At 38.1% G+C, this 27,362-nt stretch overlaps 1 protein-coding gene across 1 annotated transcript; it reads right to left on the bottom strand.

Moving 5' to 3' along the window:
- Nucleotides 1-1,108: 1,108 nt before the first annotated feature.
- On the bottom strand, nucleotides 1,109-27,336 carry PPP1R3A (protein phosphatase 1 regulatory subunit 3A). Its single transcript, XM_054632341.2, has 4 exons — nucleotides 26,543-27,336; nucleotides 6,040-6,098; nucleotides 5,795-5,931; nucleotides 1,109-3,580 (listed from the first exon to the last, which is right to left on the bottom strand). The coding sequence occupies exons 1-4, from the start codon at nucleotides 27,334-27,336 to the stop codon at nucleotides 1,109-1,111; spliced, it is 3,462 nt and encodes a 1,153-aa protein (XP_054488316.2).
- Between the last annotated feature and the right edge of the window lie 26 nt (nucleotides 27,337-27,362).

A 27,362-nucleotide genomic window follows, 5' to 3' on the forward strand; every position in this document is an offset into this window, starting at 1 on the left:
GGCTTGATCTTGTGTGGGACACCCACAGTGTTGGAAAGCTGCCCATGTGCCTGCCCCACAGGACTGATGCACAAGATCAATTTGGGATCTCCTTAGTCTTTTCTGCCTCACTCAAACCAGACAAAGCAGCCTCACTGAACAGGAGGGTCATGCCCAGTGTTTTCTCTTGGTGTTTGATTAGCTCTAGGTCGCAAGCCATAGGAATAAAACAGTAAATCTAATTCAGACATGCTCCACACAGTTATAGCATTCATTTGTAAAATTTATTTAATGCTTTGTAGATATGCTCAAGCAATTCTGATGAAAAATATCACTCAAAGGCTTTGCTGAGAATAAAAGTTCAGTAAAATTCTCAATCATGTTACTCAGTCCTCATTTGCAAAACCCAAAAACTTTTGTACATGTGAGTGATCAGTAAGAGGCCTGTGTCTGTGACCTTCAATCTTTACAGGGTGGAAACAGCACATCTATTCTGCTATGCAGTTACATCCTGGAAGTTACATGACCTTACTAAGTCAAAGCCTTACATTTTTCAAACAGGAGTACTGCTGAAGCTCTAAGTCGAAATAATGAAATAAAAATTTGGGAAATTGTATTAAACTATCAACAGATGCATTGCTTAGAGCATTGGCTAATTACACTAGCAGATTATCAACTGCAATGTCAGCACCAAAATACTGACTTAGGTTTTATGTTGTTTCTTGTGTTGTTATGTACCACACAGAATCTTGGGAAAAAAATTCCCAGAAAAATATGAAGCTTTAATGCAAAAGAAATTAAGGCAAGTAAATGGTGGGTTTAAGTACTACAGAGACATGAAGCATTGCTTTTTCATATCCTGCTAAGAAGCAACAGCTGTACTTCATTTTAACTTGACGTGCTTCAGAACTCATACTCATATAGGTATTTAATGATCCAAACATAATGGTCCTGCATAGTTTAATTACTTATATGAAGGCTCAACTTCATATGTAATCTCTTAATAAAAGATGCTGCTGTGAAAATCTTACTTTGGTTCTAACAAAGAATAAACTCTTTAACAGTGAAAATGCTTTGGTGGAATTGAAGATTATTGACCATGGATCCTGAGCACAGCTGACAGTCAGTGTTATTCCTTCTTAATAGACTCCTTGTTTCTTCTTCCTTCATGGTATAGCCAATACAAGGAGAACAGGTAGAGTGCAAGGCAGACCATCAAATCATAGTGGTAGAGTGTTGCAGCAAATAGAAGAAACGAGAAGAAATAGAATATTTTGAAAGCATTATGTTTTAAACCTGGAGACTCCCTAGGTAAGTTAAATGCTTCACTCTTCTGGTTGGAAATATCTGCAGAATCAGAAGCGTGTTGGCTTTCTTTCTGTGAGTCATCAAGCCAGTTTAGTGTTTTCCCCCCTGTTATTAAATGATCAGCTGGAGAGTCTGTTCCTCCATTTTCTTTGGTAGACTTACTAATTAAAACTTCTGGCCTCCATGACCTCTCTTGTTGGAGCTCTGCTTGACAGAAAAATTGACCTGTATTCCTTCCTCTTCCTTCTCCAGAAATTGCTGAGTCTGAAGCAGAAGGTACTTCTCCTTTTTCAACTTCAGGAGAGAAGCTTTTGTTAAGACATGTTATTTCATTTGTTAGATTTAAATTGTACCTTGATTCAGCAGCAACCTTGGATTCAAATTGTCTATACAGGTGCTCCATGCCTTTTTCCACGGTGGGCCCTTCTGAAGATGGCACTGATGAGCTTTTATAATGGTAACTAGGCACAGTATTTGTACCAGAAGGTGGCATTTTTGTTTCAGCTTTAGAACAGAAACAGGAAAGTGTATCACCATCCCTTTCTTCCCTATAGAGCTCTTCTGCTTTCTCATGGTATAGAGGCTTCTGAGTGCTCAGGGAACTTTTAGGTACTCCTGAATATGAACCCTCCTGCAAATCTTTCCTTTCCATAGCAGAAGCCTTTACTGCTTGTCCTACAGGTAGAATATTGTCTGCTTGTGCTTTGGCACATTTTTCCCTGCTATTGCAGACAGACTTCGTTTCTCCTTGCAGTGTTTCATGTACGCATGCATTATAAATACCTAAAACTGATTCCTTTTCAAATTCAGTGTCATATAATACACCCACTGTGTTGAGTTGACAAAGAGCATAATGTGAACCATCATTTCTCCCTTCATGTGTATCAAACGCTGTTTCCTTTTCCTCTGTGGGCCTGTCACTTAGTGCAGTCTCTCGAGGTAGCTTAGCAATTACTGCTTTTTCACTGCCAGGCATTTTTTCTGGAGCACTTTCTGATGTTGTTTTAATTATATAAGCTGTACCTGCCTCTGCTTTCTCTGTAATACCCTGCTCAGAGACAGAAGACTTTTCACAACTCTCTGCCTCCTGGCAGGTAAACAGCTCCTTTGTGGAAGTCGCGGTCTGAGGTTCCATGCTCTCCCTCACTCTCCACCGAACCTCACTCCCCGTTTCTTGCCACCTCTGCTCTGCAAAGTTTGCTTCGCTTTCCCTTCCGATTGGTCTCCCTTTATTTATGTTGTCTGTCTCTCTGTCTTTTAATCTCCTGAATCCTCTGTGCTCCTGAGTGTCCTCAGGTCGCTTTTCATCCACCCTGGTGGCCCTCGGTGCCTGCTTGTTCTCAGCTGGCAGAGGTGCTGGGTTCAGGGCTTTGGCATTGTGTTTCCTGAGTGCCTTGAAAGGCTTGGAAGCTTCCTCCTCACCGATTGATGTCAAGTCTGCTACTTCAATTACTTTCTTCTGCTTCCCTAAATCTGTGTTTCTTTCTGACATTTCACTAACTCCTTTTTTTTGCGTGGAATCTGTTGAGACACCAGCACATGCAAAAGTGCCGGCATACAAATCTTCTTTTAAGTGTACCTGAACTTTGCTTTCAATCATCTTGATTTTTCCTTCATTTTTGTCAGCATCTGGCGACAATGAATCCAAAGTTTGGTGAGACATTTGTGGTGCCTGGTGCTCCAGAGCTGGATTAGCATTACCATCCAGCGCCCTTGCTATGTGTGCATTTAATTGCATGGATTCGTCATGCTCTGGTGAAATGGTTTCTGGTCTCGTTTCACAGGCCCCTTCTGAGGTACCAGCAGCATCCTCACTGATGAATAACCTCTCCATCATCTTACTTCCCGAGGAACTGTCTATTTCATCTTTTGAAATATCTGTGTGCCTCTCTCCTTGTCGGCTTGAGCCAGTAGCCATAACATTGGTAGCCTCATTCTGCTTTGTCAGAGGAAAATGTTTTGCCGATAAAAGGCTTTCACTGGTACCAGTATGTTCCAAGGACCGCTCATAGCTGTTTACTGAGCCAGCAGTGACTTCCTTCCCTGGTAGCTGATTATTATAATCTTTTACAGAATACTTAGCTTTATCTTTTAATTCTTCTCCTATCGCATGTAAAGTGTTTTCAGATGAGGAACCGATAGGCACGGGGTGCAAGTCACTGCTTCTTTCTATACAGGTTAGCTTTTTCACCAATCTTTCAGTTTCACTTGGAAAATTAATTGGTTCTGTTGTATATAAATTCCTCTCATCTCTGGAAGAGGTACCTCTAGCTCCTGTGAAGTGCTGATTTAACTGAAACAATAGAATAGAAAAGAATGATGAAAAAATGCTTTGCAAAAATATGCCGAATGAAGGAGGCAGGATTTCATTATGGAAAGTTTTGTTTTCAGTAACAAAGCTTTTATGGAAACATGTTCCAAACCATTTGCAAAATTTGCATTGCGTGTATTTTTTAACATAGGTAATGAGCTTTATGGTGGTGCTGAAAGGAGCAGGAAATAAAATAGTGTTCAGAACCCTCTCTCTTTATTCATGAGTTCAGTAAGCTGCTAGTGGATTTTATACAAATTAAATCTGAAGAGAATATTTCCTTAAAGGCAGGCTAATTTGTTCACTATGCATTTGATTCTTGATTTGGAGAGAGGAAGCCATGGGGTGAGGGGGGAGGACTGGAGCTTAAACAAGGGCATTGATACAGTACATCAGTGTCCGGTAATGTACAGTATTGTCCAGTAAAACAAAGACACATTTCACACTGACAAATACTGTAAGGATTATCTGAGCTTCATTTCTCTCAGGGACCATTTTACAGGCTTCAAACCAGACTGTTTTTAGACAATCTGGTAAGACATGAGTTGGAAATGAGATTAGCGAAGTAAAAGGCCAGAAACTAATCATTCTCCCTCCCAGCTCCCAAATATCATATTGTATTATTCAGCTATGCCTGCTTGTCACTGCACTCTCTTCTCACTTTAGCAGTCACACTGATAGCACTGGCTGATCAATTAGAGGCTAGCTTCTTGGGCACCCCTTTATACATTTGCACTTGCTGTAGATACCCCCATTACAGTTTCTCTTATTAATATGTTTTCTGCAAAGCCTCTGCAAACTATTAATAGTAAAACGTCACTCAAAGAAAAGTGAGGGAGCTAATGTCTCTGCAAATTCTGTTTTAATGACCCTCTGCCAACCAGTGCTCAAGTGTATTTGAGTTCTTCGGTGATGCCAACTGTCAGGATTTAACAGTGAGATGCCTGTGTTTTTTTCCCCTCCTCATAACTGACATTTGCATGATCTCAATAATTATATGCAAATCTTACGATTTCCCCTTCTTCTCACATAAGGCTCATGTTACTTGTCAACTGCACAGCTGTCTTGTGAGCCAATGCCTGTGTGTTTCAAAGATTTGGTTTTATTTCCATGTATTATAAGCCTTCATTGTTTAATTCATTAAAGAGCGCACAGAGCAAATTAACATCTAAATTATAGCTCCCCCTTCATTTATTGTACGGACAAGTCTGGCAATTGATAAACAAATGGTTATATTTGATCCCCTTTTTTGTAAAAGGGTGGACTGAGAACAACAAGGGATTTAGAGGTCTTCCTTTGCACATTTCGCCATAAAGAAAAAAGAACCAAAACGTTGACTTTCAGGCAGTGAAAGGTCCCACAATAGGCAACAATTTTCAACTTTTTAAAGTAAAAGACAAGAAAATTTTATACTCAAATGAGGGGAATTTTTTCTCTCCATCAGCAAGAAAAAAAAAGAATGGTTCCCATCTTTCTCTCTTATCTGATTCAGCATTCACATTTTCACAGGTGATAGCTATTATAATCTGTGATTATGAATCTGTGCACCCAAATGATATGAGCTGAGAACAGACACTGGGAATAATAGATTGCTGTATGTGTCTCATTTATTGCCATTTTTTCTTTCATACTGAAAAATGCAAGGCAAACCACACACACACATGCGTGCACACAAATCCAAATAGATTGAATGTTCACCGAGTGTGAAATTCATTGGAAAAAATATAATGTAAAATACTGATACAGAAGAATCTGCTAATATAAATATATATATATTTACTATGCTCTTATTGTTATAATTTCAAAAATCTCATAAGTAAACAGTACTATAAATATTAAAAATAATATAAATAGAAAGCATATATTTAAAAATATTCCCATCCTAGAAAATAGGAGGGAAGATTTTTTTAAATGTTACCCTTCTAATTCCTTAGAACTGTCTTTTAGAGCCTCAGGTAAAGAAGTAAAAGGGATATGTCATTAATTTAAGACCAGAAAAAGTTGATGCACTATACCGAAATCAAAGCACCTTCTATTGTTGAATCAGTTAGAGATTCAGTGTAAGTACAGACCAAGGCTTTACATTTGTAAATTAGTACATCAGTCAGCTCTGTTAAAAGGGGGCATTTCACCAGCTTTGAAGCGTAAATGGATTCAAATCATTTAATACTGTAGATATAATTGTATAACACTTACCAGCAACTCTAATTCTTTTTCATCATCTTTGTGATCACCCTGGTTGTATTCTGCATTTTTGTCTTTTATATTTTCTTTAGCTAGTTTCTTGTCTTTGTCTTCTGCTTGTGAATAAACAATTTCTGGTATGTTTGTGTCTGAAGAGTTAAAAAAAAACAGTTGAATAATTTCCATTATGTTGGTTGTTACACTATTTTTAATTAACATGTGCAGTAAGGAAGAACTAATTAAACCGGGCGTTGTACCTGAAGTCCTTGAGTTATTCCATGTGCCACCATCAGACGTTACCAATATTTCTTCTTTTCTGTGAAACAAAAAGAAACTTCTTGTGTTATTCTGCAAAAATTATTGTTCTGATTCCCCTTAGACTCAAATATAAAGACTACTGGTTAATTACACAACATTTTAATGCTATTTGAAATTCTGAAAATAACAGCTACATAAAATGTAGTGCTTTTTGAGTGACCTGATATTAAGGCTTGGTCATAAGAAAGAATTGGCTGAGAAAATGAGAATGTGTTGACCTTCAGATAACATTGCAAATCTGATGGGTTTTCCCAGGCCTTTTCTGAGAAAGCAGCACAAAGGTGATTAGATGGGTCAGTGACAGGAGAGCATAATTTTGGGGTCAGGCAAGGGTCTGGAAGGATATATGTGTTCAAGAGGCCAGGACTCCCTCTTGCTTGTGTTTTTCAAATATTTATATATTTACAGAGATGGCTGAAAAAGACATCTTTGTTACCTGAAATAAATCAAAATATTCTCCCTGCATGTGTATAAATCCTGTTGCTAAACTATGCCTGGCCAGCAGGAAAAAATTCTGCCTTCCTCAGCCAGTGCAATTTTTTCTGTTGCTTTGCTGGCAGTGAAAAAAAAGGCCAGGTTGAACACAAAAAACACCTACAGAGAGATGCTGAGTGCCTGCAGACCTCATCAATATCAACTGGTATCAATCGAACTGCTAGCAGTTCGAATTGTGTGCTTATAGGGATCTAATTTTTAGTGGAGAAGGAAAAAAATGTTAAGAGAATGTCACTTATGTAAAATGTAAATTATTGTATCACTCCTAATGACTCCTCTATGAGGAGAATTTTTTTTCTGTAGGTCTTAATTTATGTGATTTTCAACCAGCCGTCCACCTCTGTTACTGAAAATTACTTTCTAATTTTCAAATATTAATCTTTTCCCCTTCTATTTTCTCCTAGTGTCTTTCATTTGAATTGATATAACATTAACTCTGCCACCTAAATGCTTAATTCAGAAGGAGGATGCTAAATTTATACACTATTAAAAGAATGTAGACATCTACTGTCACCAACTTTTTAAAAACCAGTCTTTATAGGGTTTGCCAGCCTAAGCAGACAGAAGCTCTTGCCAGTCTTGCATCTGATCTCTGACACTGGCCACTATCAGATACTTCAGGGGAAGATGTAGAATTGTTTAGGAAAATACTTGAAGTAATTGGCACTGCCCTCTTAAATTTCCTCTCGGCCATTTTTTTGTTAGAAGCTGTCCTTGAAGCACAAGATTTAATGCTCTCTCAGGGATTCTTTTTCACCATTAATTGCAATAATACTAAATATTCTTGCAATCTCTATGAATGTCATGTCCCTCTTGAATTCTGGTATGTGCATATCCTCCATTTGATTTTCACTCTTCCACTCACACTGAGTTGTCCTTTCCCCTGCCCGCAGTTGCTATAATCTGCATTTAATTCTGAAAAATGTGGCAGATCCAACTTTTTGAGTTGATCTGTGGAGGTTTTAATATAAACCATTTGTGCTTATTATTTATACACAGGGGTTTTGGGAGGGTGGTTGGTTTTTTTTTGTTGGTTGGGCTTTTTTTACTCTTCAAAGGCTTGGCCTAGTGTTAAATCTAGTTCCCAATTTTCTTCTGCCCTTTTGCATCTTTTTCACTCACCTGCTTCCATAAATCTGGATACTGTGTAGGTTGGGGTTTAGCCATAATACAGATGCATCAAAACATTTAGGTGCCATTGGGATGTGTGCAAAAAGCCCCATATTAGGAGCCAAGACATGTATAACACATGAACTGAATCATCACCCCAAAACAATGATCCCAAAACAACATGGGCCCAGCAGGAAACCTTCCACTGCTTTCCAGTGGGGAAAAAAAGAGCATTCTAAAGTGTCTGCATTTCTTTCAATGCAGCTGACTGCCTACAGCGTTCAGCCATATGGATGCCACAACTCTTGGAAAGCAGGGATGGCACCACTTGCTGCTACAAGGGACTTTTGTCTACTTCTTAAAGGAACAAGAGTTTGACAATTTTTTCATGCAAGAAGCATTCCCAGAAGAAGGGGAACTGTTAATGCCTATATCCAGCTTAACATTCTACTGCTAGCTAGAGTTCATAGCAACTACTGTGACACCCAAGTAGCAGTGCCACCACCCTCATGTGATAAAAAACCCCACTGCACATCATTAATGCAAAAAATACCCAGATTACCAGAATACAGAACATCTGGGGAAAAAGTGGAGGGCAGATTGGCCTACTCCTGATGTAGCTGGATGTACAAGCAGGATCCTTACTCTTTAGCTTAATTTTCATACCTTGGAGAAAGGAGAAACTGAATTCTGCCCCATTTCCTGTGTTACCTATGCAGTGAATTTTTAAATTTTTTTAATTAAATTTTTCAGGGTAAAAATATAGGCACAGTGTTTGAATAAGGATGTTAAGGCTGAGTACCTATTTTATAAACTTTTAAATGTACAGGTATAAAGATGCTTCAAAATGGATAATTATGGGTGCCAGGATGGTGTTACCTTATCTAGCCTTATTGTTCTAAGCATCTGTGTTCAGGCAGTCCTGTATATCATCCCTATTATCAGAGGTGAGAGATTATCACTTCCAAAAGGAGATTCACTCCCTCTAACATGGGAATCATGAGCAAGATGGGGTGACAAATCCCATGAAGGCACTTTTTTACCTCTGAAAGGGACTGACCATAAAGAGAACCTGAACCTACATCTTGGGCCATTTTCTAAAGCTGCATGACTCTCACCTTGTAACTCTAAATTCAAACTGGAATGTAGTTATGGAGTTTTAGTGGCTGGGACTGTAACACTCAATGTATGTGTGATCCAAGCCCCTCAGTTTTACTTTTGCTGATTAGAGCAGAATTTTTCCTTAAATTTTGTTCTAGTAGCATCTGCAGCCCTGGTCAACAAGTTTCTTTTCACAACAGCAACACAGGTGAAGTATGGCAATGATAACACAGCCTCACAGCTACACTGCAGGGCTTGTAGCATAATTTCTCTCCTATTGCACTTAATTTTATAAAGATTTCTGGTTTATACCCCATTGTTTGTGCACACCTGCCCTGCAAATAGCTGAGTGCAGGGAATGTCAATGTAGCAGTTATTTTACTTAATTTAATTTTAGATCAGAAATATCTGTCCTCCTATAATTATTCTCATGGGAAATTTAAAATTGGCTTAAATTAAGGATATTGATACTGTAGTGTTTGAGGATCACAAGGAGCATAAAACAAAAGTAATTTAAATCACTACTTCAATTTAAGAAATGATACTTTGAGGCTATGGGTGCATATAACTACAGGACAACCTCAAACCTATTTGTATATCCTAAGGACTGAAATACTTCCCAAAAGCCAATAAAAATTAGCCCCTTCATCAAACAAGGGCAATTAGAAAGTGTTTGTCTAGTTTGTAAGTTTTTTCTCCATATTTCTCTGAAAAGGTCCTAGCACAATATCAGAATTTCATGAGCAGATTTTTAAATTAGAATATTAATTAAGTTTTTGTTTCAGCAATTAATTATTGCACTTTGTTGTGAAGTATACTCTAAATTTGCCTACATGATGAGAGACACAACATTTGTATTCTGTTAAAAAATGTTAAATTTTATTTTTAAGTCATCCAGGTATTCTTAGAACAATGCAACTAGAAAAAAAATCCATTATGTCAGATTATGCAATTCCATTCCAGCATAAGTAGCCATAAGCCTGCAGAAGCTCTGTTGCTTTTTCTCATTCAGCTGAATGGGGCACCTCTTCATAAAGTTCAACAGGAACTTCTGAATTTCTACCAGCTTAAAAAGCCCAAAACCTATGCTCATATGATTCATTCTTGATGAAATTATCATTCACGTGTCTTGAGTTATAAAAATAAGTCAGGACTGAAAACAGGTTATCATTGTAATTTTGCATTAGAAAGAAAAAATATGAAGTTCAGGGGCTAGTTAGTAGGACTAAGAGGACTGAAAATGAGACTGACATGTGAAGGAGTTCAGAAGTCCCAAAGTTATATGAAATTGGCATCCCAGAGAGGAAATGTTAAATGAAAGATGTGAAGAGTAGACAGAAAATATCTAAGTGACAAGAAAAAAAATTAGCCAATAAACAATATTTCTTTGACTTCATGAAGGGTTGGAATAAACTCAGACATGTCAAAGCTTTTGAACTAGCCATTTTAAGTTAAAATAAGAATTTTTTAGAAGTGAGGTTTCATCAACATTTCAGATAATCTATTAATGACTCCACAAACAAAAGACTTCTCATAAATTCTTCTACCATAGTGCTAGTGGTGGGGCAGATTCTTATAGGAAGAGAAATCTTGCAGGGCATAATTGATAGGAGCAGCAATTCAGAAAATTTAATTATTTCATGCAGTCTGGGAGCAGAACTTGTTGTTTAAATATGCTCCAATTAAGAGAAACAGATAATCTCCAACCCAAATATGAGATACTCAACAGAGGAAAATACATATTCATTTAAAACCTTTGCTATTCAGATCTATTCAAGTGGTCCTATACTGTAACAATATCAGAAGAGTTGAAAAATAGAAGCTATATTTAGGAAAAAGAAGAGAAATAGTGTCAAGGCAACTACAGGCCCAGGTGTCTTTGAAAAGTTTTCACAATAGACTTAAAATAAAAATGAGAACAGAAATATAGATAAATGGAAAACGGCATAAAAATGCCAGACTCACCTGATAATATCTGTCTTTGATAAGATTACTATATTTCCCTTGTCTAAAAATCAGTTATCTGGACTTCATTAAAGCATTTGTTGTGCAGCCACATGGGAAATTTATTAATTAAAGAGGAGAAGAGGGAGATGAGCAGAAGAGCTGGGCTGTGGGAGAGGGGCTCAGTGCCAAGCAGGGTCCCAGGAGCTGGGCTGTGGAGCTAGCAGGCGTGGCTGGGGAATCAGAGAGGACAAGTCATGTAATCAGACTTACTCAGTCATGTTATTACAGACCAAAGCACAAGAAGTCACAGTTAAATTAAATCCATGGTAGAGAGGAAGTTGGGAGACATCACCAACACAGAGGAGGATTGAAAGAAACCGGAGGCCTGGAGGATCAGAATAATAGATAAGGGATGAAATTCAAAATTATAAAGTGTCAGGTTATACATTTAGGGACTAGAAAGAGTTTATGCCACAAAACTAGGCTTTAGGACTAAGAAGAAACAGGTGAACAAGAAAAATTGGATGGTTTCTTTGCCAGAAACCATTTCCAAGCCACTGGTGCGAGATGAGATAGACACTGTGATATAAAGGCAAACAACGTTCAGCAGCAATGGGAAGGTCGTCCTGGGTATGAAAGATTTCCAAGAAATGTCCATGTTGTGGCACCAGGCACCGATAATAACTCCTCTAGAAAATTTGACTAAAATTTCCAAGAATGATTCAAACTAAAACATGTTCAGAAGAGGACTAGAGGAAGACTGGCAGGATGAAAAATCTATTTTAATGAAGTAGACAGATTGAGTAGTTCTATTTTCAGCATAACAAAATAAAGTCTGAGAGGAGGAATAAATGCCCTCTATTGATACAGCAAAGGGGTAAATACTCAAAAGACAAAAAAACCAGCAAGACTGTTAATGCATTAATATAAAGAGTTGACAGAAACATTTGTTGTGAAAACTTAAAAGAAGATCTGTAAGCATTAGAAAAGAATATCCTGTAGTTTATCAGTGTATCAGACACAAGAAACTGAGAAGGAACTGTTTCAAGTGTGGAAACAGGAATATATTTTTGGGAATGAGATTATGCAACCCATTTCCAAAGGGAATAAGAGTTCATGATCCCATAGTCACAGTCCAGCCCTATTTCAAATGCTCCTGTGCAGCTATATGCCCTGGGAGTTATGCTTCCAGGATTTTTAACTATGGAGCAGGAGGTGTTTTGGTCTGGCCTGAAATAGGTTTGGGACTATGGCCAGGAGTAACAAACTTCATAATGGGTGGGGTTTATCATAGCTTGTCATGATTTTAATTCACACAACAATATTTGGCTAAAAATGTGTCTGTATGTTTGTATAACTCAAGGTGCCAGTGTGCTATATCCACTTATGCTAGATCATATCTAAATCATATTATATTTATTTTTAAAAATGTGAAAGAAAGGCCAAAATTGTTGGATTATGGAGAGATGAAAATGTGCCTGAAAAACTCTGAAATTAATGCAACCTGATCAATTATACACTATCTCATATTTAAAAGAAAATGTGGGATAATATTATTTAGTCTGAAATTCAGAGAGGTATGAGGTTGTTAAAGTATTCAAAGAATATATTTCTCAAATATTTAGTTAAAATATGTATAAGGGAAAAAAAATTTAACACTATTTTATTTCAAAACAGTCTTAGGTTTTGTGTATTCTTTCATGCTTCTGATTTTACTGTAGATTCAAACTCAAACCAAATCAAAATTCTACCCTGAAGGTAGAATTGAACGTATGGAAGTTGAGGTAAAGCTAAAACATCCTCATGAAAAGAGCTGGCAAGACTCAAGTTGTTAATCAAACCATAGCTACATTTTAATTTCAGGACAGATTTCTAAGCCTAAAAGTAGTCTCATACAGCAGCAACCTTCAATACAACTAGTGCTTTTGGATCTAGTGCCAAAAATAGCCAGCCTTGCTGAAGAATGATGCCACTGGGATGTAAACAACATGTGAGATCCCTGAAATGAAATAGTTACATGTGTCAGCAGTGCTTTGCTGAGAAGCAGAGGAGCAAAAAGTAAATTAGGGCAGTTAAGTACTCATGTTTGAGCTGTCACTGGAGCCAAACAGGCAATCCTACACAGAACTGCAACCCTATGGAGCAGGGAAAGGGAATATGGGGAGAGAAGGGCAGGCAGCTTAGTTTGGTTATTTTTGTATCATTAGCAGCAGTAATTTCAGAAAGAAGTAGAGAAGGAAATATCTGCATTTAAACAAGCAACAACAAAAAATATTTTAAGATGTTTATGTACACATCAAAAGCAGAAAGCCTGCAAAATGTCTTGAAGACCTGGGTGAGAAACTAGAGAAAGGTTTTCCACATGTAAATATAAAATTCCGTAGTATTGTATGCAATGACATTCAAAATCCACAAACATGCAACAAGAATGAATTTCTCAGGAAAAAGGAATTTTGGAAAGGATCAAGAATAATTTTGTATGTGTAAAGTTCTAAGCAGAGCTTTAAAGTTCTATTCAATTATTCATAAGGCTCAGAAGGATAAGAATTCAAGGTATTTTTTTACTAACATAACCCCCATAACATTGGCTTGCTTTAAAATATTGCTCTATTTGTAATGGTCCTAAAATACCAGTTGGACAGGGGAGAAAATATTTCCAAAACCAATTCACACTGAGAGAAAAATGCAAGAAGGGAAAAAACCCTTGGTACTATCAAAAAATAAAATAGAAAAAAAAAATTTAAAAAGTAAGCTTCATTCTTTCATTCTGGTTTGGGATCCACCAAAGATCCTGATGTGGACCTCCAAAGTGTAGACTTTGACTTCTTTTCTGATGGTGTCTCCATAGTTAATTTTATTCTATCTCACTTACTGAATATATAAACTAAATATTTAATGAGTAAAGACAAGCTCATTCCTTGCCTCCATATTGCTCAGTTCAAAACTCACTATGGGGACAAGTCTCCCTACCAATCTAAACTTATATCTGTGTTCTCAGAATCTGAAGTTATAGTTTGAGAATAAAACAACTCCACAATTTATTATCGCATGCAGTTCTTAGGCCCTGGGGCTGCCAGGGAATTCAGAGCTGAGCTCAGGAAGAGGAGCTACAGCCCTGGCTTGAAGCCACCTTTGTGCCTGCTGGGGCCTTGCCTGGCTGTGCCACAGCACCACCCAGGGTCCCTGATGTGGCTGGAGGTGACAAGGACGCTGAGAATTACCTGTGTGCTGCCTTAAGAGGGAAAATATATTATTTCTCCTCTGGAGAGTTTCTAACATGGAAGACTGCCTGCTGGAGGTGTGTCCAATGGCCTCCCCACCGATCAGTGCTTGAGCTCCTATTTCAGGACTCATGAAAACTGAGAGGCCACAAAACGTCTGCAGCAGAGACGCGTGCAGCGAGACACGTCTGTGTGCCACCACCTGTGTGCTGTGGAGAGAAGCCATAAGGTGCATGTTCATCTTCCCAGGAGCAGACCAGAGCTATGCACAGAGGCTCCAGTGCCCAGAGTGCCTGGCAGTGCTGGCCTCACTGGAGCCAGCCAGCTGGGGGGCAGTAGGATCTGGCCTTCTCCAGAGTGCTACCTGCACGTTGTACCTGCCCAGGCTTTGAGCTCCCGTGTCTGTAGAAAAGAAAGAGCCTTGATAAAGCTAAAGAGAAAAATCATTGTTATTGCCAGACCTGGTGCTTCTTATCTGTTTACCTGCATATTTCATCTAAATGAAGGCAGAATATTATCTTTATGAACGGTATGCTCTCATTTGGAATTGACACTAATGAATGCAAGGCCCTTTCCCCCTCTTGTTTGTACCATCAAATTAATTAGCTCTATTGTGACACCAGTATTTTTCTCAAGTAGTTCAAGGCTTGAGCGTTTTCCTTTCTTTTTCTAAAGGGCATCTTCAGTGCCCTTTATCTACCATAAGAATCATGCATCACTTGTATTTTTCACAACTAATGCTGTTTATTATAAAAACTGATTGTGATGTGAAGATTGTTATACTGTGTGGCAAATTGCCCAAACAATTACTGTAAATGCATGAGCCATAAACTGTACTGCCAAGGACACTGGTAGGTTAGCTACTATAAAAGAAACAATTAGAGTCTGAGGTGAAAATAATAGAGATGAGATGACAGTTATTGAAAAGGCAGAACATCCAGTTTAATGTTGTAAATATAGGTTTGTAGATTACACTGATGGTTTTAAAGTGTTCATGACTTATTGAATGGAATAGAATATTCCATACTTTAGAATGGGGCCATAATTATTATTTCCTTTTAATTGTGATGTCTGATGCATTTGTGAGCAGTTGTTGAGAACATCTACACATTATACTGATTCTATTTCTAAATTATCATCCTGCTTCAAGGGTTGGAGGTTTTTTTTATTTTACTTTCTTCGCATTTTGTTGTTCAGGGTCTGTTCTGAACAAAGTATTTTCTCTTGAGGAACGTGGAGTGCTTAGAGGGTTACAGCAATAATTATTTCAGTTTCAGCCTACACACTTCACTGCTTTAAATCATCATTAGAAGTTTCATCCCTCAGCAACTCCTGCTGAGACTGTCTTAAACTCCAAGAAACAATTAGATAAGAATAGCTAATCTTTATAGCAACTTGTATATAAAGGTATTGATAAGAATTTGCCAGAAATTAAGGGAATATATTTTTTCTTCTTAGAAATCATTTAAATACAGAAAAAGGTTATTGCTATGATTGCTAAAGAATTTCAGTAATTCAAACCAGACTTGGAGTGTATGAAGATTAGGGGGCATAAAAAAAAAAAGATGTGCACCCTACAAGAGGATGTGTATATAACCTATGGTTTATATAACCTGTGGTATATATAAAGAAAATGCAAGAAAATTGGCATTACTGCCTGAGAATATAAAGCAGTCCTCTGTTTCTTTTTTTAAGAGACAAGACATAGGCATAAAAGAAAAATAAAGTTCTAATATTTGACCCTAGGGAGAGCACTAAACAACTGGACACAGAATTATGGCTGTCCAAGAAGGCAGAGGTACTGGACACATCAAATCAGAACAGGGAAGGGTCTTCCCAGGATTTAGAGGAGAGGATGAAATGAGCAGCAGAGCAAAGGGCAGTTTGTGTGAGCAGCCTGTGTGAGCTCTAAACTACCAAACCCATTAGTCAGGGGAAGCTGGAAAAAGCTCTAAAGTGGCTCTGAAAGCAAGTTGCAAGGAAACTAAGTACTCATCTAAAACACTTTTCAGGGAAATGCTCTAGGTAGTTTTCAGGCTTTTACATACTGTTATAAAAGGATGATCTTAATATGAGTTAGGGGTGTCAGAGCTGTGTTGGAATTTGATGGAGCTGCGCAGAAGTTCAGGGAGGGGTTGGGGAGCACAGCTGGGGAGATGGCAGAGCTGTGGGCCTGGGCAGTGGCTGCATCTTCAGACTGAAATAACTGCCTCTTTCCAAAACTCAGGGCAGAGTGCTGGGAACTAGACCTTAAGTATAGCAGAAGTCAGCAGCCTCACTAATTAGAGACAAACCAAGCCTGCACAGAGCAGTGTGGCTGCACAGAACTGTGGGGCTGCACAGAGCCAGCACCATTCCTTGCTCCAGGCTCCTAATGGGCACTCCTGAATTCTGACTTCTCAGGTGGCTTTACCTGAAATATGGCCAGTTCCCACCTAAAAGCATTTTGGCTTCAAATGATCCCTCCTTGTGCAGATGTCATGTTATACATGCCTGAACCATAACACTGTTATTACATGTCATGTGTGGCAGTATCATGGCTGTCTGTTTATGCAATTATTTGATTTCAGGAGATATTTAAAAAATAGAAGCACAACAGAAAAATAATTTAATGTAAAAAATGCAGGTAATCATAAATTAAAATTATGTTAGATTCAAAACTGATTGGACCACAAAGGAAAGGATTCAGAAGCAAAAACTGCAGCCAAAATCAACATCTATAAATGAAGAGCCCTGTGAACACTGAGCAGAAATAACTGAATAATATTTTAAAACATTTCCATTACAACTGATCCTATTAAAATGAAGCTGTATGTAAAATAGGAGCCCCAATTGTGAATCTAGGCAAGACTGATTTTCTCATATGACCTTCAACTACCAGCAGTGTTAGAGAAGGCTCAACCTAGTTCTTAGTAAATAGGTGTCACCCAACAAATGGGACTGACACTAATTAGCTGCCTTGTTGATAGTCGGGAAGCAGAGGACAGAGGCAGGAGGTGGCGTGGTGCACTCACTGTTGGAGCAGCAGGTGAGGGCATTTGCTGGCTGGCATGGCAAAGGAGGCTGGCACTGCAGCTGCTGTTTGGAAACCACCCTGGGAATGGAAGACTTCACTTCCAGGAGAGTCAGGCAAGCAAACTTCACAAGCATTTTGAATGAAAACAGAGCCACAAAGAGCCTCCACCGAAATGTTTGAATTTTGAGGAAGACAACATTAAACAGTAGTATTTCTTCACCTTGAGGGAATACCCCTTAGTTTTTGTCTTCTCACCTAAGAAAAGGGGCTGTTATCAGAAGAGGACAAAAGGTGAGCCTGAAAAAGGACAATAAAGGTCTGTCAGTAACTTCTACACAAGGAGAAATTAGAAAAGAAGTTTGGGAAGTGAAGTTGAAAAAGATGCTCAGAATAAGCAATATATGGTATGATTAATAGTATCAAGGGGGACATTTGATCAAGAGAGCAGCTGTAAGGGAATTTAAGCATTTTTCTGCAAAGATAATTCCCAGTAGGATTCAGACAATGTTTGTAATAAATCTATTTTTATTAAGATTATTGGATTGGTGTTATCCAGGGGATTATATTTTCCAATTACTAATATTTTCATTTTTCAGTCTTAGTTTATGATTGAAGCAGGGACATGGGTGGCACAGAACAAAATGCATTGGCCTGACTTGGGATGAGAATAATCATCGCCTCAAAGCAAACAAAGTCCCAAGAAATTAGTCTTTATTTTCTAGCTCATTAAAAAAGACCTTGAGTTTTAATAGCAAAACATTCATACTTTTTTTTCTTTAATATAGATGTGTAAAAAAAAAAATGTATATGTCCATTTGAAGATTTTAGTGCCATCCAATCTGAACCAGGAGCCCAAAACCAGTTTGGTGCCAGGCTCAAATACAGCTTTGATATAGCACTGGCTATCCCCAAATCTCATGACTAAAGGTATAAAGACTGCAGAAGAGCCCATTGCATAAGAAATCAGTTATACCTCAAATTAAGTTATAGCAAGTACAAACAGAAATGCTGCCACTTTATTCAGATCCTTTCATAACTCTGTCATGATTGTTGTACCTGACTGTGATATCCATGTAGCCATGTTGGAGCAATACTTGTTCAGAAGTGTTACACACATGTTTTACATGTGGATTGGTCAGAAAATTCATTGATTCTTTTGACAGAATGGGCTAAGTATTTCATAAATGGAGAACCTCTTTTCAAAAGATTCTCCAGGGCAGTGTTAGAAAGTCTACAGAGAGATACATGGTGAATTAGTAATGCAGGACTTTTCTATTTGGATATCTATCTCCAGGGCCAAGCTGTTGAAAAAGAGGAAAAGGTGAGTGAGCAGTCAAGTTTTCTGAGGGCTAGGCTTGGCCTAATGTGAGAGGATATGCTTCATAGGTCACTATTTTGTCTGGAAGAGGTATGATCAAATATCAAAATGGTTTTAAAGAAAGGAGCTGGGGCCAATGTTCTTCTCACACTTCTTTTTCCCACTGCTTTAAAATATTGGAGGAAAGAAACTTTCAAGTTTTGTCTATTTTAGATAAATCTGAGAGGAGAAAAACATTAACCTATGTTGCCTCTGGTCTTTTTCTGAATCTCACAGGGGAAAAATAGAGAAGGAGCAGTCTCTTCCTGGGGTGTCAGAAGAGAGTATTTTCCAAGAGGCTGCCTGCAGTGTGCAGAGGCACATATACAAGAAGGTGGGAAGTGCCTCAGATAGACTGTAGAGAGATAGACAGCAGCCAGGTGAGACTAAGACACAGATACCACTCCTGGGCAGGAAAACAGAAAGGGTGACAACAAAAACAAAACCTTAGACAGTTGTTCTTAAGAGAGGGAACTATGATCTAAATCTTGGGAAGCAGTTGTCAATTCAGTAAGTATGTCAATAGGACAAAAATCCCAGGTGTCATCATGACGAGACTTTTATAACCTTTTTTCATTTTTCACATGTTTACTACCACACAGCAAGAAGGCAGCTGTGTGATAGGTATCAATATTTCTATCAAGAAGATATGGAAAAAAACTTAGGAGACACTGGTTCAGATTTACTAGGGTAGCTGCAGAGACTGACAAACTCCCCAACTCTCTACCACAATATGAAGTGTCTCAGCCTAGCAAATCTTGTATTTATCACCCAGCATCTATAAAAGTTATTGCAGGGACAACAATTTTGCATCAAAACAAAATGTAAATGCCAATCCACTTGGTGCACCTAAGTGCAAGGCAAGAAAAACCTGCCAGCTTTGCCTAGCTCCCACTCAATTGTGTAGCCCAGTGCCCTTTAGGACTACAGTTGGTAACCAGCAGTAATAAATCTTCAGGTTTAGTGTCAGAGTATCAGCTGGTTTCACTAATCAGGAGGAGAGTGGAAAGACACTTAGAAAACCAAGCCCCCTATTATGCTTTGGCATGTCAACTAATACTTCTTGTGTGTGTCACTGAAGGTCTAGGGATCAAATAGCCACTTCTAACATTCTCCAACAGTGTTTGAAAGGTCTTACCCTCTCCTTTGCCCTAAGGCAGGGACTTCATTTAACTTTCAAAGTATTTGTTTGGACCATTTTTCCCACCTTTTGTAGATGAGAAGATAATCAACTTTTTATATGGATTAAAATTTAAAAATACCATGGGCAATTGGTTCTCTGGACCTACACTGCAGCTGAATCTATAGCTTCAATGTCAGGGTTGAGGTGCTGGGACTGGATCACGGCTTAAAGTTCATAATCAGAATAAACAGCTCAGATGACACTGGTAGTCATTGCAATGATTAAATATGACTCCAGTGCTCTCAGCTAATGTTGCACTAACTTTAAACATCTTTTCAAGACTAACATTTAGAAGAGTCAAGTTGAATGTAATGGAACAATTTTTTTTCCAAGTGAACATTTATGAAATGTAGTACCTGAATGGCGGACAGGAGAGAGTATTGAAATGGTCATTTACAGCCTGGTTCAATTTGCAAAATAGATATCTTCCTAAACAAAAGAATCATTGAACATACAGGAGTTCATTTAGCAATGTCCTTCTATTTTTCCAAAGGTCCTTTACCAGCAATCTGAAAGAGCATCTGGTCCTGTAAATATTAACATTCAAGGATTGTTTTACACATGAAGAATTCTACAAAGTTCAGTGAGACTCCTGATGTTCATTAAATTATTTATTACGCCTATTGCAGGATCAAGCCAGTTGCTGAATTTAAAAGTTCTAATAGTCAGCCATAGTAGTGTTACAGTATTGGTATATTTAAATAAGCTGATGAAATTGTAGCAACTGAGAAAAATCTTAGAAGGGTAAAGCCAAGCAATGCATGGATAATACAAGTACTTATGATGGCTGAGAAATTAGAGCACTGGTTTTATATGATTTCATGCAAACAACTGAAAAAGCTTTGTAGCAACCAATATTTCCCACACAATAGAACACAAATTTCTGTTCTGTAGCATTGGTGAGAGCAGTTTTTAAAGTAGATCATGGAAATGAACAAGAAACCACTGATACTAATAAATTCCAGTGTAAATACTCTGCTAGGATTGTCAGTACAACAACATGTTATTTTCATGTGTCGTTCCTATAAGTTTTAGAAGCTTCTTTAAATATTTCTAGTGCAATAAATGGATGGCAGAAGGGTGGCACACAAAAGCAAAAATGTGACAGGTTTTCAGCTTTCAGGTACGCTCCAATTAGGAGACCACAAGTATGGGAAGAATGTGTCTATTTGTCTGTGCATGCCATTCTAATCCACATGTTCCACCTCTTTCTTTAACACTTCTGTGATGGCATTCAAAGACTTAAGCCATTAACCTAAATATCTATCTTCAGGGTATTTAATACGTTTCATATTTCAAATAGTATACATGTCCAGATTTTGAAATAATATGATTAAACAGAAAAGAAACATTGATCATAGTTTCTGGCCAAGTGGGATTGTTCTCCATAGAATATTTTTCAAGTGGTTTATTTCAGCTTATTTTAAATTACTTTGGAGAGTAAGGCTGCAGCAATTTCCTCAAAAGATAGCCCTTGAGTTGCTGTTAATAAGCATTCCTAATGCTGAGTCAAACTCAGTTCTCCAGCTTGCTTTTATCCCACTTGTCTGAATAATATATTTTAGAGCACCTTAAATAATTATCTTGTGTCCCTGATAATCATGATCTTCAAGTATGTAGAAAAGTCTTATTTTGGTTCCAGTCCTACCTAATTCTACAGCTGAGAAAGGCTGGCAATGACCAGGAGGCAAGAGAAGGTCTGGGAATACTAAGTCACATTAAACACAGAGAGAGGAGTGTTCCTCATAGCTGGCTCCCTGTGAATGGATAGCTTCTCTAGCAGCTGCTCTCTGGTAAAAACAGTGACTGCAGTCACTTCCTATTAATAGCAATAAACTTTAGTCAAATCCCATATCTGTATGCTGATCAAGATGTAACTCGTGACTTAAAATGCCAGAAACAACCTTGAGATTAAACAGAGGTACACAAAGAAGATGTGTGTTTTAACACCTTTCCTGCTCTTCTTTTCCCTTCCTGATTATGGTGACACACAATCAAAAGAACAAGGATTAAAAGGGAATGTAATTCAAATGCCATATTTTAAATGGACCAGATGGGAATGATACAGTTGTTCTTCATAGCAAAATGCATGAGAGATTATTTCCAAACATCTTTGTCAGAAGCCTTTGATTTTTTTTTTAATCACATCATGAGCTTGTGGGAAAAGCCAAGAGGAGCAAAACTGCATTTCCAGCACAACCTAGGCACTGGTCTGCCATCTGCCTGGGAAGACAGAGCACAGTGAGCACAATGCAGTCCTGCCAAGCTGCATCTTCAGCAAGTTCTACCTCCTTTGCCTCCCATCAGAAAGAGATGATCAGCATTTGAAGAAGGAAAGGCACTCATGCACAGAAGAACTTTTCTCACTGGCAATTTCTTAGAGACCATTCAGCATATTTGCTGTCAAAATTGGCATTGGCAGCCCACAGACATGGGTTTTAATCTCTTCTTTTGCATTGTGCTCATAGAGCAGCTCTTGTAAGAGCCATTGCCCTATTCTGTGTTGTGTTTCAAAGTGGCATCATGGAGGAATGGGAATTGATGCCCTATCACTCAAAAAAGGTACAGGTCAGCAACTACAAAAAAAGGCATAGGATCAATATCAGCTGGATCACAGTGATACACTTGTGGATCAGTTCAGAGTGATATATTTGTTGGCTCAGAGAGCTAAGGGAGGATAACTCTAACAGTTGTGACAAAAATGCTAGCGTTCCCCTTCCTTGTCAGAGGACAGGAGTCCAAACACGGTACCCTCCTGTAAAGCAATTCTCATGCTTATCAGCCGCTTTCCTGGTGCTGTCACTTGTGCTCTGGACAGATGGCAAACCAAGGCCAAGCACAGAAATGGGATGTAGCATCCTCAGTGACAGGGGACATGGCTGCCATAATTCTATCTCTGCACCTTTCAGCATGATCTGCAGGAGTCTGCCTCACACAGCAGCCAACCACCTCCTGTCTGATCAGACCAATGCAGAAGCCTGGTCCACAATAAAATCACATGGTCTAAATCTGAGGACTGAGAAGAATTCACGTTCAGAATCATCATCCATATCCCAAAATCATGAGAGTCAAAAAAGAGAAAAGAGTGGAGCTGATGCAATTAATTTACATTTTTCTGGCTTGTATGTATATATATATATAATTTTATGTGTAAATATTTTATTTATATTTATAAATAGGATGGAAATTAGGCTTGTTTACTGGTAGAAGATTTTCCTCTTCCAGTGAGTCTTACAATTTTAGGACTCTATTTTTCTCTTAAAGTATATCTCTGACTATGTACAAGTTAAGCAAACACTTACATACAAACCCACGCATAAATTAATTAATTTAAACATTATTTTCCCAAACTGTATTTTGTCCCTGTGCATCCTTTGAAGACTTTTGAAAACCATAAAAACTGTTAAAGTTTATGAGGAAATAATTTTAGATTGTTAAAATATAGCTAGAACCAAATATTTTATGAAACTTTAAGAGAAGATTATTGGTTCATACCTAGACACAGAAGCAAAAGCAAATGAAACATGAAATGAAGAGGCAGACTTTTAAGTGATGTGGTACCAAATATCCAAATATAGACAGTTTTCAGCATTAATTATTTGATGCAGTTTTGCTTTTTACTATAATTTTTTTTCAGGTGCAACTTTTGAGGGTTAAGCTCATTTTTAAAATTTATTTCTTAATAATGGTGTCAGAACAGCCTATTAGCCTCATTCACTCATCTTAGTCCTGGATCATGTTCTAAATGGTAACTTGAAATAGTCATATTATTGTGTTTCCCCAGTAACTTCCTCTGAAAGTGAATATTATTCCTTTCAGTTAACTAACACAACTAATCCTTGCTAATGACATTTAATGAGCCACACAAGTATGCCCTAAAGTGGATCAGACTCTCTCCTTAAAAACCATGATCCTGTCCTGTCTTATTTTATAGCTGCAGAGGTAAATTGCACATTTTAAGAGAAAGTATAAATATCTCAGAGCCAGAAGTTAAAAAACAATTAAAATGTTATTACAAGTTTCTAAATTTGAAACTGAGCCCTAAATGAGTGTCCTTTAAAATTATCCTTTTGTTCAGATTGCTGTAAAGAAATCTTTAATTTAAGATGTCCAACTCATGGGTATGGATAGCAATATTCCCTACCTGTCACTTTATTGTGAGAATCATAGATAAAATTGCTTTTACTTCTATCTATCTGTAATGCTGCAACTCCAAGGACAAGCTGGTTGTGTTCGATGACTCCCCCACTTTGCTAAATGTTCTATAACCAGCCAGCATAGCACATAGAAATGCTGTGGAGTTTATCATCCAAATTGAGAGGAGAGAGAGAGATGGGCTGGTGGAGGAGAGCTGGTAAATGGGCAGCACTGCTCAATGCAAGATGAAGGAGTAACAGCACATCAGCAACCTCACTTTGCCAATTTTGTTTGTTTTTCCTGTGCTTTTTTTTGGGATATCAAAGCAAAGGAGTTTTAATGAGCGTCTGAAGAAGAATAATGAGGTACTTTTGCAGATGTCTGCAGGGTGTTCCTCCTCACTCAAAGGGGCAACACGTACAAAGACACTTTGAAAAACAAGCGAGCAATGGAAGTTGGCATCTTAGTTCTTTTGAAACAAAAGACCCTGATGCTGACCTCATTTGCACTGGCAAAAGCTGTGACTCTTGTGAATTCAAAGAAGTCCCTGTAGCATAAAATTAGTCCTGGATTACATACTGCCAGAACTGTCTTTCAGAAGCCTTGGTGACCACTGAAACAATATTCCAAAGATAGTTGCAGCTCATTCTTGCATTTATTGTAAGTTCTCTGTACATTTTTCTGTCACTAAAGAGAGTCTTGAAAGTGCATGGTTGTTAATTGTTTGACAGAAATGTGTAGTAGATCCTAATGTAGACAAGAATTTAAACCACTTTGGTTTAAATATTTCAAACATACATGTGTATATGTGTCTATTTGAACAAATATATACACATAAATGTATACATACATACATATACACATATGTATAAACACATGCACACAGATGCATTCCTCTTGAGTCTAACATAGAGGGAGGCAACTTTTAAAGTCTGATTAGAGATAAGGTAATTTTATATTGAGAAGAAGACATGTTATCTCCTTTCCCATTTTTTAAAATCACCCTGTCTGACTTACACATAAATCATTTAATATATCCATATAAAAGAATATCCCCCAGAAGGAAGGCTTCTACAACTTTTGCTAGCATTATGCCTGTCATGAGAAACTTTAGGGAATTAAACCTGTAGGAGTCATTTGACCTTAGATGTCAATGGTACCTAAATTTTCAGGTTATTCCTGAAACCATCTGGAAGCCCAGGGCTCGCTAAATTGAGACTCAGCTCTCCACGTCCATCATCTGTTCCTTGTGGGCCACCTCAGCTCAGGTTGGAGTCATACTGCCTGCACATGCCTATGGTGTTTGATATCACAGCCCTTCTGCAGGGCATCTCGGGCTATCCTACTTGTCCAGAACAGGCCATGTGACACTCCTTAAAACCTGACACAAATGTCAGGAATTCAGCACAGGACATGTAAAAGCATTGTTCCCTCTGCTCTGACATACTGGGATGTTCCTTCATGGAAGTATCATCTTGAGGGCTCCAGAGCTGGCCCAAAGGACACTTGTCAGGAGAGCTTTGTGGACTGGCTATGAACCAGACTTTGGGCTAGTTTTGGGGTGGCTCCTACCCTGTGGTGTTGATACAAGCCCTAAGCTGTACTGTGCACCTCTCCTCACAGGGCTAACGTGTGATTAGGGCTGGCAGAAGTTCCCAGCACAGCAAGTCTGGTTTTGGGAATGAAGGTTCGTCACAGAGGAAGCCCTGGCTGTCTCACTCTTCCTTAAGCTCTCACCACTACTGCAGCTCTGTTCCCCCTTCCCTACCACTTCAGTCCAGTGGAAGGGCACCGGCAAAATCAAACAGCACTCTCTTGTTTGGAAAGAGTATGGGAACTAAAACCCCAACATAAATTCAAAACCACAACGTTAACTTAGTTCTGACATCTGAGTATTGAAGAGGAAATTGCAGGTAAAATACAGATTTAATTCTGCAGAAGTCCAAATGATTTATAGTAAATTTGGGGAGGAAAATAAATGAGAATTAGATTTTTGCATGCAACATTGTTTTGCTAACAGAAAGAACATAATTAAAAACATTAGGAAAACAGAAGTGACTATTCTCAAGTGTCTCTCTTTATATGCTATTAGAGTATAAGTTAATAATTGCCACTTTATAATTAACATATTACTTGTCTATATTTAATCAGAACAGTATGGTATATAGAAGATAAATTCTATGCATTTTTTAATATATTACCAATTCTGCCTTATAAAACATATTTCATTTCAACCATTTGTGAAACAGAAGCATGAACCAGTGGCGGGGAAAAGGAATTATAGCCCTAATATACAACTTGCATAATAGCCCAACCACATGCAGAAAAGTTTGCACCAGCTATTTTAATTGCTGGATTCTTCCCTAAGTTATCCACTTCTGCTTTATGAACCACCAGTACCATTTCTGATTTAATAATTGTATGTAGAGAAAGAACCATGAAATAAATTGTGTGAAAACCCTGCTTTTGTTTTGCTTTTAAATTTTTGTTGACTTACAAAGGAAATGGATGCAAATTATTTTAACTGTACAGCTACCTTAGTCTGGAACAACGATCCCATTGACATCAGCTCAGTTTCTGTACTACAGAGATCAGAATTGGTACACAGTGCATAGAGGGTTTATAGACCCTCACACTGCTTTTCAAATGAATGCCATGCATAAAATTATTATCTAAACTAATCTGTCTGCAGAAATCACTGGTTGATATATACAAACACTTTACTGAAAGAAGTCTTGGTCTAATTTTTCATTTACAAAACAAAAGTAAAATAGAAGAAAATAAAATGGGCAGTCTTGACTCAAGTAAGCACACATAGAAAGTCAGAAGTAGCCAGCTATATTCTGAATTACCAAAAATTAAGGTGCAACCTCACCTGCTTTGTGTTGTCTTTAAGCATCCTTTAAGACTCCTATCTGTAGCCTCTTTCTGGGATTTATTATCCACCTTGGGCACAGTTTCTTTCTTGTGACAAATCAGTGTGTAATTTTTATCGTCATTGTTTGCCCAGAAGGTACCAACTGATGTCTCGTAGCGGATACAGAATTCCACCTTAACTCCATCTTTCTGGAAAGGAGGCACCACAGAAATCTTAAAGCAAAACTGATCTGTCTCACTACCACAAGAATTAGGCATGAACTCTGCGAGTATGTCATAGTAACTGAGCCAGTTATTCAATGTCATTCGAACATACACCTGTTTTTCAAAGGATACATTGAGGACTCGTATAATGCCGTTCATACAGGTAATCCCAGGCAGGAGCACGACTGACTCCAACACTACTTTCTGATCTCGCACTTTTTGTAAAAGTTCTTCTTGAGAAGCAGGTAATGTAAACTGCTGGGAGAAAAAATATTCATCCTGAGGGAAAACTTCATCTTCTACATAATTTTCTTGTCCTGTATTAGGAAATTCCCAGATATCGAACTCTTTAACAGAGACAAGATCAAACCCAAATGCATCAGCAAATGAAACTTTTCTTGAGATGTTGGTGGGAGTATCTGCCTCCTCTTCCTCTGAAGCTGAAGAATTCCGTCTTCGGGGACATGGGGAGAAACGAAGTTTAATGTCGATATTAACATCTTCGTCGTCTGAAGTGGAATCATTTCCCGTGGGGACTCGTAGGAAGTTAGCCCTGTTAACCTCACGAGGTCCTTCAAAAGACTCCATTGGGCTCTCTGATATAAACTGAAAGA

Source organism: Agelaius phoeniceus, chromosome 5 (assembly GCF_051311805.1).
Source record: "Agelaius phoeniceus isolate bAgePho1 chromosome 5, bAgePho1.hap1, whole genome shotgun sequence".
NCBI classification, from domain to species: domain Eukaryota; kingdom Metazoa; phylum Chordata; class Aves; order Passeriformes; family Icteridae; genus Agelaius; species Agelaius phoeniceus.

Coding starts and splice junctions, on each gene's coding strand:
- PPP1R3A (XM_054632341.2), bottom strand. CDS start 27,336: ATGGAGTCTTTTGAAGGACCTCGTGAGGTTAACAGGGCTAACTTCCTA. Junction 5,932..6,039: donor GAATAACTCAAGGACTTCAG/GTACAACGCCCG, acceptor TTAACTCTTCAG/ACACAAACATACCAGAAATT. Junction 3,581..5,794: donor AAAAAGAATTAGAGTTGCTG/GTAAGTGTTATA, acceptor CTATTGTTTCAG/TTAAATCAGCACTTCACAGG.